Genomic DNA, 11,335 nt, shown 5'->3' with positions numbered 1-11,335 from the left:
AATAATATTACTAAATATTTTATTTTAGGAACATGTATAATTATTTTGATAATTCCCACTATGTAATAAAAAACCTTAAAAGACATATGAACAAGCAATTTAATAGCTTTCTTTGTCATTTATCTCTATAAATAAAAGATAAAACCCGCAAATTAGAAATATAAACCAGAAAGTATTGGGCCAAGTGTGGAGTTTGAGAGATCCAAGCCCATATGATATAAAAACCTAAGGCCCGTAATTTAGGATTGCGTTTTACAATTGCGTTGCTTGGCGGATAAATCCCTCGGCAGCACTAAACTTCTCTCTCCCACACACCACTTTATATACGCTCTTTAGAGAAGGCAGCACCACTCCCTTCGCCGCCTCTCTCTCCCTCGCTCTTTCAGGTTCGTTTTCCTTAGAAATTTTCCTCTGCACCTGATTTCTCACTTCTGTTTCCTTCGTATCTATGTTTATAAACAGATCGGTATATATATTTTTTCTTTCTTTTATGTTTTTCGTTGGATTTCTTTCAGATCTATGCTTTACTGGAATATTCCGATTCGGTTTCGTAACTTTACTGCGTGTTTTGGAATTTAGTTACGTTTTGATTTAATATTTTTGCGGTGAATTGGTGTACTCTGTTGATTTGTTCATTATCAGTGTCTATTCGATGTGATTTTGTGTGATTTTCGCGTTTGATTGATTTTATGGAAAAATCGATTGTTTTGTTTTTACTTAAAAAAGTTTTTTAGTAAGAATTTGATTTGACATGTTTGAACACAAAATCCAAAAATCTACTTATAGATCTATTTTTTCTCTCTCTTTGTCTGGTTATTCTTGTATTGTGTTTCTAACAAATAGATCTTGGTTGAGCCTTGGACTCGTTATTGTTTTGTGTTAAGTTTTTGCAGGTCGTTTGTGTGTTTCAATGATGATAATTTTATTTTTACTTTTTAAACATTCACAATCTAGGATGAGCAACTTGCACCTGTCCTTTTAATATTTGAAGTAACCTTTTTATAAACAAGTGATCCTTTTTGTCCCAGCTTGTATACCCTCGCTTTAGAGAAGTTTAATTCACAAAATGAATTACCTGTTACGAACATGATTTTGTGATAATATTATTTATTTTTGCTGATTTTATTCTGTAATTTATTTTTGTCAGTTATATCATTCAATTTACTGTCCTTTTCCTTCTGAGAGTGATATCTTATTATTATTTTCGCTAATTTCGGTGATTTTAATGTTTCAGCTATAACTAACTCGTTTTTTGTGGAAATTAAAGACCAGTCAAAATGGTAAGTTAATGAGAAGTACTTTATTAATATTTTTATTTATTTACTTTGGTTGAATGCTCGGAATTGATATTTTCTTCTATATCTGCAGGTGAAGTTCACAGCTGAAGAGCTACGTCGTATTATGGACTATAAGCACAATATCCGTAATATGTCTGTCATTGCTCATGTTGATCATGGTATGGAGTGAAAGCTTTTATATTGTCTTGTTATTTTTCCTTTGATGTACTTTTCTGACTGTTGTGATATTGTTCTCTTACCTTATGTTTTGAACAAACATATAATTGTTCTTTGGTATTTGTTTGGTGATAAATTTTTGAATTGTACCTTTTTAAAAGAGTTCCTTTGATATTTGACATAGAGAAGGCCACTTTGATATTTTTTTTTTCAGTTTCTTAAGTTTGTTAATACTCATTTTTTTGTATACATGATTACTTCAATAATGATTTTTGATACAACTACTTAGCTAGTTTACAGAAATGTGTGTATTATGTTTTATCAAATTATGTAATTACTACAGTTTGCTTGTCTGAATGACAATTTATTGTTTGGCTTTTCAATGGCAGGGAAATCAACCCTCACAGATTCTCTCGTAGCTGCTGCTGGCATTATTGCACAAGAAGTTGCAGGTGATGTCCGAATGACTGATACTCGTGCGGATGAAGCTGAGCGTGGTATAACAATAAAGTCTACGGGTATCTCACTTTACTATGAAATGCCTGATGAATCTCTCAAGAGTTTTAAGGGAGACCGCCAAGGGAATGAGTATCTCATCAATCTTATTGACTCCCCTGGGCATGTTGATTTCTCATCGGAGGTTACTGCTGCACTTCGAATTACTGATGGAGCTCTAGTGGTGGTGGATTGTGTTGAAGGTGTCTGTGTCCAAACTGAAACTGTGCTACGACAAGCCCTGGGAGAAAGGATTAGGCCTGTTCTGACTGTTAACAAGATGGACAGATGCTTCCTTGAGCTCCAGGTGGATGGAGAGGAAGCTTATCAGACATTTCAAAGGGTTATTGAGAATGCTAATGTGATCATGGCTACATATGAAGATCCACTACTTGGTGATGTTCAGGTCTATCCAGAGAAAGGAACAGTTGCTTTTTCTGCAGGTTTGCATGGCTGGGCGTTTACCTTGACTAACTTTGCCAAGATGTATGCATCCAAGTTTGGAGTTGATGAGTCAAAGATGATGGAAAGGCTCTGGGGTGAAAACTTTTTTGATCCAGCCACCAAGAAATGGACTAACAAGAATACTGGTTCTGCTACCTGCAAGCGTGGGTTTGTTCAGTTCTGTTATGAACCTATCAAGCAGATCATTAACACTTGTATGAATGACCAGAAGGATAAGCTATGGCCTATGCTTCAAAAGCTTGGAGTCACCATGAAATCTGAGGAGAAGGACCTCATGGGGAAAGCATTGATGAAGCGTGTCATGCAAACCTGGCTCCCAGCAAGTAGTGCTCTCTTGGAAATGATGATATTTCATCTTCCGTCTCCGGCAAAGGCCCAGAAGTATCGTGTAGAGAATTTGTATGAGGGTCCCATGGATGATCAGTATGCTTCTGCTATCAGAAATTGTGATCCTGAAGGACCTCTGATGCTCTACGTCTCCAAGATGATTCCTGCATCTGACAAGGGTAGGTTTTTTGCTTTTGGCCGTGTGTTCTCTGGCAGGGTTTCAACTGGTTTAAAGGTCAGGATTATGGGACCAAATTATGTCCCTGGGGAGAAAAAGGACTTGTATGTTAAAAGTGTTCAGCGAACTGTGATTTGGATGGGAAAGAGACAGGAAACTGTAGAGGATGTCCCTTGTGGTAACACAGTTGCTATGGTTGGTTTAGATCAATTTATCACTAAGAATGCTACATTGACTAATGAGAAGGAAGTTGATGCCCACCCTATTCGAGCTATGAAGTTTTCTGTCTCACCTGTTGTCCGTGTTGCTGTTCAGTGTAAGGTGGCATCAGATCTTCCTAAGCTTGTTGAAGGTCTTAAACGTTTGGCCAAGTCAGATCCTATGGTTGTTTGTACTATTGAGGAGTCTGGTGAGCACATTGTTGCTGGTGCAGGAGAGCTTCATCTAGAGATCTGTTTGAAAGACTTGCAGGAAGATTTCATGGGTGGAGCTGAGATTATTAAATCTGACCCTGTTGTGTCATTCAGGGAGACTGTCCTTGAGAGATCTTGCCGCACTGTGATGAGTAAGTCACCCAACAAGCACAATCGTCTATACATGGAAGCAAGACCAATGGAGGATGGGCTTGCAGAGGCCATTGATGAGGGCAAGATTGGACCAAGGGATGACCCCAAAGTTCGTTCTAAAATCTTGTCAGAAGAATTTGGTTGGGATAAGGACCTTGCCAAGAAAATCTGGTGCTTTGGACCTGAGACCATTGGACCCAACATGGTGGTTGATATGTGTAAGGGAGTCCAGTATTTAAATGAAATCAAGGATTCCGTAGTTGCTGGTTTCCAGTGGGCATCAAAAGAAGGTGCATTGGCTGAAGAAAACATGAGAGCCATATGTTTTGAAGTATGTGATGTTGTCCTGCATGCTGATGCTATCCACAGAGGAGGTGGTCAGATCATTCCTACTGCTAGGAGAGTCTTCTATGCTTCCCAGTTGACTGCCAAGCCAAGGCTTCTCGAGCCTGTTTACCTGGTCGAAATCCAGGCTCCTGAACAAGCTCTTGGTGGTATCTACAGTGTTCTTAACCAGAAACGTGGACATGTCTTTGAGGAAATGCAGAGGCCGGGTACCCCGCTTTACAACATCAAAGCTTACCTTCCTGTCATTGAATCTTTTGGGTTCTCAAGCACATTGAGGGCTGCAACATCAGGGCAGGCTTTTCCACAGTGTGTGTTCGATCACTGGGATATGATGTCCTCAGATCCATTGGAGGCTGGTTCACAAGCTGCACAGCTTGTTTCTGACATTCGCAAGAGGAAGGGCTTGAAGGAGCAGATGACTCCACTCTCCGAGTATGAAGACAAGCTTTAAATTATTTAAACTACCTACTATGAACTTAGCTGAGTTCCTCCTGATGAAAACTTTGTTACCTTAGTTTTAAAGTTCAGTATCTTGAGTTTTGTTTCTGGTTTTGTCAGTGGATTGTTGTACTTGGTATTATTTGTCTTTGCATCGATGTATTTTTGCTCCGTAGGATTTTGCATCGATGATTTGGTCCAAACTATTTATGCGAATTTTGCTTAAAAGACGCTCTTCGAATAATGGCGTGTTGCGTTTGATAATGCGCAAATGATCCAATGGAATTGTGTTTAATAAATTGAATATAACAGGGGAACAGGGAATAAGACCTTTGATGTTATGGTTAAAATTGATCAAAGGTGGAGGGGGATGAAATTGGTTACCTGAATAGTTTACTTAGGTTGGGAACTTTATTTCCGTCGCTTAATGGGAAGACTGATCTAAAGTTAGAAATATGGCCTCCCAAGCTTTCATTTTCGTTATTGCTCCCGAATTATAAGAAACAAGTGCAGGTGAGACAATTAGACTACTGCGAAGCTAATGATGTGAACCTGATTCATTTTCATCGCATTCAGTTTCAAAGACATGGCTTTACAAGAAGGTAGTGGTTGAAGGGAAATTGTATACTGTTCACGCAAACACTTTTTAACATTTTTTTTGGAATTAGTTATTTTTAAAATATTAAACAAATTTTTAAATGATAAATCTGAGGTAAAAATATTGCGTCTTTATTAAAAAATGACCAATTATAAAAATGTATGTTGCAGAATGGATTTATAAGACAGCGTTATCAGCTTTTTCTCTTATTATTGCCATGAAATATCTAGTAATATATTGGCCGTAAGTCCGTAACTGACAAAATAGGCAGTCTTGATTGACGCTAATTCTGTTCTTTCCATACGTCCTATTATTTCTTATGACTCAGAATTATTGTTTGCTAATGCTTTTTATTTTCACTGTTTTTTCTTTATGCTTGCTTCACATTGTTTGTAGATCCATCTTCTAGAATGTTCCCTTCTACATGGCATGATTTTGAAAAAGCCAACCCATATTGCAAGTTCCATATTCGGGGTGTGTCAGGCATAGAAGTAAGTTGTAGTTCAAAACCAGCTCAGTAGAGTAGATAACAGCATATAAATAAACTGAAATTACTAAATGCGAAGTTGCGTGGCAGTTGGAACAAAAGCTATATGCCCAGTAGAGGAAACTCCAATCAAAGTAGAATGAACATACTGATATACTGCACGACTAAACCTCAAGACCCCAAAAAACATCATTGGCTTCCCAAACAAAAAATTAAAGAAAAAAGTGAACTTATGAGCATCAACAGGGTCTCAGAAATATCCAACAGTTGAGCACAAAACTCGTAAACCATATCGTTCTCATAAAATGAGAACAAATATTACAACCGGAGAAGAAGCCAACCATCTGAATTTTTGTATGATCCTACTCCCCAAAAATAAAAATCATCACCATTTACGATTCTTCTCCAATTAACACTTGAAAAAGAAGAATTACCCAAAACCCACCACTTCTTTTGTTTGCTTTTCCTTTCCATTTTCAAAATTCAGTGAATCAAAACCATGTTTGTGTTCATTCCTATGAGTCTCAGACTCAAAATACCCTTTCGTCTTTCCATTGAGCTACCATTACCAAATCCCACTCTAAGAATGTCAGGATGGGTTTCGAATTTCAGTTCCACCAAAGCCCCTTCACCAGTACAAGAACCACAACACTACATTCGCATTTTCTGCAATGCGAGGCTACACCAGAATCACGCAGAGTGCGAACTTGCATTGGTTTCCGCACTTAAATACCGTTCCTCCTCCCATGGCCGCCAACTCCATTCTCTGGCCTTGAAACTTGGTCTCTACTGCAACACCTTCATTCAAAACAGCTTGATCAACATGTATGCAAAATGCGGTTCAATTTCTGATGCCCAATTGTTGTTTGAGGCTTGTCCTAGGTTGGACATTGTCTCTTGTAACATTATGATTTCTGGGTATGCGAAAGCTGGTCAATTGAACAATGCGCGCAAACTGTTTGACACAATGCCTGACAAAGATTGTGTCTCCTACACCACCATGATTATGGGTCTTGTTCAAAATGATTGCTTTCGTGAAGCCCTTGAGGTTTTCAAGGACATGAGGTCTCGTGGTGTGGTCCCTAATGATGTAACTCTTCTCAATGTGATATCTTGTTGCCCACATTTTGGTGAAATTTTGAACTGTAGACTGATTCATGCGTTGTCGATTAAGTTATTTGTTGAGGGGTTGCTTTTTGTTTCCACGAATTTGGTGCACGCGTACTGTGTTTGTTCCGGTTTAGGGGAAGCAAGGCGGTTGTTTGACGAAATGCCTGAACGGAATTTGGTAGCGTGGAATGTAATGTTAAATGGATATGCAAAGACAGGACTTGTTGACTTGGCCAGGGAGTTGTTTGAGAGAATTCCTGATAAAGATGTGATTTCCTGGGGCACAATGATTGATGGTTATATCTTAAAGAATTGTTTGCATGAGGCTTTGATGATGCATCGTGCAATGCTTCGATCTGGACTGGGACCTAGTGAAATCGTGGTTGTGAATTTGGTCTCGGCGTGTGTTCGCTTCAATGCAATTGGTGATGGTTGGCAATTGCATGGAATGATTGTTAAGAGAGGCTTTGATTGTTACAATGTGATTCAGACTACAATCATTCATTTTTATGCAGCTTGTGGGATGATAGTCCTTGCCTGTTTGCAATTTGAAGTGGGTGTAAAGGATCACCTGGAATCATGGAATGCTCTAGTTGCTGGATACATAAAAAATGGGATGATGGACAAAGCAAGGCAAATCTTTGATCAGATGCCTGAAAGAGATGTCTTTTCGTGGAGTACCATAATTTCTGGCTATGCACAAATCGACCAGCCCAAAATGGCTCTTGAACTCTTCCATAAAATGGTAGCCAGTGGAGTCAAACCAAATGAAGTTACCATGGCGGGTGTATTCTCTGCAATTGCCACATTAGGCACACTGAAAGAAGGAAAATGGGCCCATGAATACATGTGCAATGAATCAATTCCCTTGAGTGACAATTTATGTGCAGCTCTGATTGATATGTATGCAAAATGTGGGAGCATCAACACTGCCTTACATCTTTTCAATAAGATTCGAGACAAAGCTTTTTCAGTATCCCCATGGAATGCAATTCTATGTGGGTTAGCCTCGCATGGACATGCAACTATGTGCCTAGAGGTTTTCTCTGATACTCAAAGGTATAATATTAAACCCAATCCAATCACATTTATAGGAGTCCTAAGTGCTTGTTGCCATGCTGGACTGGTGGAGCCTGGTAGGAGAATATTTAGAAGCATGAAGAGTGTGTATAATGTGGAACCAGATATCAAGCATTATGGTTGTATGGTTGATCTTTTGGGGAGGGCTGGGCTTTTAGAAGAAGCGGAGGAAATGATCAGGAACATGCCAATGGAGGCTGACGTTGTGATATGGGGAACTTTGTTAGCAGCATGTAGAACTCATGGAAATGTCAATATAGGAGAGAGGGCTGCAAAGAGTTTAGCACAGTTGGCACCGTCACACGGTGGAGGTAAAGTACTCTTATCAAACATATATGCAGATGCTGGAAGGTGGGAGGATGTATCATTGGTAAGAAGAGTCATACAGATTCAAAGAATGGAGAGAATGTCTGGATGCAGTGGTGTTGTAAGGTAGCTAGAAGAGTTTCAGTTCACTTAGATTATTTTGCTAATTTTTTACGTGACGATGCTGATCTTTTGGTATGATCTTTTCTGTAGAATCATCATGCATTCATATTTTATAAATGTTTAGAAATAAAATAGGGTTTGGCAGCAGGTGTACTTTAAACACACTGTTATTGTTATTATATCAATTTTCTAATATGTACAGCATTACACGGGATAAGGAGTTATATATAAATATAAATTAAATTTTTATTGAAAGTTGTAGTGTTTAATTGCACTGAATTCTGTAATTTTTAACAAAAATGGACTATACATCTTCTTATCCTATGAGCTTCAAGTGAGAAAATATGAGCTTCAAAATAATTTGTTTTGGAACTGCAAAGTGGAAATAAGGGATTATTAGCTTTTCATTTGTTACTGGAAATATAGAACAGAAAAGGGCAAGGTGGAGATACAAAGAGCTTGATGAAGAGGAAATAGAAGAAACTACACCGCATAGGCAAGAGGCTGAAGTAGGATTGATTAAAAGTTTAGATTTAGATCATACATGACATATATGTTACATGGTTAAAAGCAGTTTTCAGTATGTGATATCCATGTTATTGTTAATCAAAGAGGCTTTGTTTGTTCCCTTTTCTTCATTTTGATTTTCAATCATTAATTTAAACGAAATAAGTATTGACTGTTTGTATACGAAGATGTGAAAGACTTTTGTTTTCCAATAGTGGATTAGTGACCAAGTAACATGCTTAATTGTGTGTGATTGTATTAGAATAGGCCCAGGTTGGATTAACTTATGGACAAGTCTCGGAAGAGAATAAAAATAATATAAAAAATAAATAAAATTTCTCTAATAAATTGAAAATAATTTATTTCTTCAAGTTTTAGGAAAGTTAAATAAGAATAAAGTTGTTTGGTAAACAGAAATTTTTTTTACCTATGTTATAAAAAGTTAAATAAGAATAACTTTTAAAAAATAGAAAGGTTGCTTGGTAAAAAGAAATTTTTTTCACTTGAGTTGTAAAGCATAGTCTTTTAGTCAAGCTTGAGATGGGTAAAATAAGTTCTCTCTCTTTCTCAAAAGAAGAGGTGCGTTATTTCCTCTCGAAAAAACGTTTGAATAAATGGAAGAACACATTTTTTTATTGAAACTAATGTGATAATAAGACTATATTTGACAAGTTTTGTAAATATGAGGAAGCAAAAAACTTCAGATTTTTAGTCGAGCAGATGAAGCTTTTGTTTGACAAGTTTTCACATGAATGGATAATGGAGCCTTACTTTTAGTAAAAGTGTGTAATGGTTCGAGGAGTTTCAACAGATTTTATAACCTAAGACTTTGAAGTGCCAAAATTAGTCGAAAAAGAGGTATTGCAACATTGTTTTCTGAAAATTGGTTGAAAAAGTGATTTACTTCAAATATTTCAATTGCAAGAGTCCAAATGATAGGTAATATAAAAAAATGAAAAAATACGTTGGAAGAACGTTAAAAATCTTTGGAAGCGGTTATCAATAGTTATCAATGGTTGCTTCAAGCTCAAAATGAAGATACATGGAGAAGATTGTGGGTGATTAAACAATAGCAGTTACACAGAATGTGTGGAAGGAAGTTGCGGAATAAACAGTTGAAGAATCGCTTATAAATAGGACATTATTTTATGTCTTAAAGGTGAAACACTATATCTATAAGCTAGAGCTCCATGCACTATTTAGACTTAGCAATCTGGAGATTAACAGATTTGTATTTATATTTCATAATTCAATTCCAGTTGTTTTTCTTTAACTTTTAACGCTTTATTTTAATATTGTTCCATTCTCCTGCTTTTATTATTTTTGTTTGTTTTGCTTTATGATGTTAATTTAACAATTACGTTAAAAACATACTTAAAGAATGTAAAGAGAATATTTACGGTAAACAAAAAAAATTAATTTTAATTTATAAAATAAATTTTATTAATTTTTTATATTGCTTTTCTTTTCTTACATGACTTATTCACAAGTTTACCTTAAAAAGTACCTAAATCATTCATCTTCTTGCGAGAGTTTTTCACCCAATTTAAATTGTTCCATGTAATTGACTGATATGCTTATGAGCAATGATATTTTCACACCACGAGGGGGTAAAATGGATGCTGGGAAGAAAAAAGAACGTAAAAGGAAAAAAGAAGACAAAGTAGAGATACAATTATCATATGTAAAAAGAAGAAAGAAATTAAAAAAATATAAATAAAATATAGGAAAAATTGACTAAAAGAAAATTATTATAACAATATTATTGTTACACATATTATAGCTTTTCGTAATAATACTGTTAACTCTACCATATTCAGTAAACACACTGCAAACCGTCACAACATGAATGGTATAATTATAAAATATAGATAAGTTGTGGAACATATAACTTTTCGTGTAAATGTTTTTTTAATCAAATAGTGCTGTTGCTAAACAAATTGATGAAAATGATTTTTCTTTAAATGTTAAATGGGATTTTTTATTATTTTATGTGACAAGAGGAAAATTGAATTTTATAATCTAAGATGAGAAAACATTGAGATTTTATATTGTAATATCAATTTAATTCCTTTTACATAACCCATAAGCAACAGAAAACATTTAAATTTTTCTCTATTTAATTTTCTCAAATGAAATATAGTTTCTAAAATGAAAATTTCCTTTACGTTGTATTCGGGAAAAGTAAGCTAAGCTAAAATATAATAATCTTTAGGCCTCGTAAGCTGATATATGGTCAAGTCAACAAATAATTATTCAATTTATTTAACTGATACTACTTTATAGAATTTTAATTTTTTTTATAGGAAAAGAAGTCAAATTTCTTGCACACCACTCCAAGAAACTCTGGATTATCATTCAAAGCGTATGGGGGTTCAAGTTCACCTATGTTGAGCCTATGATGTTTTTCATTTCGGTGATGAAGACAATAGGATATTATAGTTTGTTTAGATAGTTTAATTTAGTATTTATTCAATGAAAATTTAGGTCTTTAGCTTTTAATTCAATAACTTCATTTTGAAAAGTTTTATTATTGAACTTATTTTTTTAAAAAAAACTTATAAATAAGTCATATGTGAGTCATAGCCATTCAAATAATAACTAGCAATTAACTACTAATATACAAATGATAGTTATTAAAAGTAATGATGCTTTTAATTATTAGGTAAAGTCATATTCTTATTCATTCTAATTCAAATTATAATAGTCATTTTAAATAATTTTAACTTTTCCTCCGATTAAATTAAATATTAACAATCCTATATATTAAATTTAAATCTTTATTTTACACTCCCTCTTAATCCATCGGGTAACTTTTCTTACATCAAATATTATTTGATTGTTCATACTAGA

At 35.3% G+C, this 11,335-nt stretch overlaps 2 protein-coding genes across 5 annotated transcripts; both read left to right on the top strand.

Annotated features, from left to right (window-relative positions):
* Positions 1-247: 247 nt before the first annotated feature.
* Positions 248-5,720, top strand: LOC113854843 (elongation factor 2-like). 4 transcript variants are annotated; one of them, XM_027486103.1, is made up of 5 exons: positions 305-386; positions 516-578; positions 1,235-1,280; positions 1,369-1,456; positions 1,844-5,720. In XM_027486103.1, exons 3-5 carry the CDS (start codon positions 1,278-1,280, stop codon positions 4,282-4,284), a joined length of 2,532 nt encoding a protein of 843 aa, XP_027341904.1. In that variant the 5' UTR covers positions 305-386; positions 516-578; positions 1,235-1,277; the 3' UTR covers positions 4,285-5,720. The 4 variants fall into 4 exon arrangements, with proteins under 4 accessions (XP_027341902.1, XP_027341905.1, XP_027341904.1 ...); XM_027486101.1 differs by lacking the exon at positions 516-578 and having other exon boundaries at positions 248-386; XM_027486104.1 differs by lacking the exon at positions 516-578 and having other exon boundaries at positions 270-386; positions 1,862-4,569.
* On the top strand, positions 5,218-8,600 carry LOC113854844 (pentatricopeptide repeat-containing protein At5g19020, mitochondrial). The gene has a single exon (XM_027486105.1). It carries the CDS (start codon positions 5,856-5,858, stop codon positions 7,980-7,982), a length of 2,127 nt encoding a protein of 708 aa, XP_027341906.1. The 5' UTR covers positions 5,218-5,855; the 3' UTR covers positions 7,983-8,600.
* The last annotated feature ends 2,735 nt before the right edge of the window (positions 8,601-11,335 follow it).

Source organism: Abrus precatorius, unplaced genomic scaffold (assembly GCF_003935025.1).
Source record: "Abrus precatorius isolate BTA unplaced genomic scaffold, Abrus_2018 Scaffold11, whole genome shotgun sequence".
Lineage (NCBI taxonomy): Eukaryota > Viridiplantae > Streptophyta > Magnoliopsida > Fabales > Fabaceae > Abrus > Abrus precatorius.
This window is presented reverse-complemented; position numbering and strand designations above follow the sequence as displayed.

Bases quoted from the DNA above. Each gene is read 5' to 3' on its own strand.
- LOC113854843 (XM_027486101.1), top strand. The intron at 1,457-1,843 runs GTATGGAGTGAA...TTTCAATGGCAG, and splicing joins CATTGCTCATGTTGATCATG to GGAAATCAACCCTCACAGAT.
- LOC113854844 (XM_027486105.1), top strand. From the start codon at position 5,856: ATGTTTGTGTTCATTCCTATGAGTCTCAGACTCAAAATACCCTTTCGT.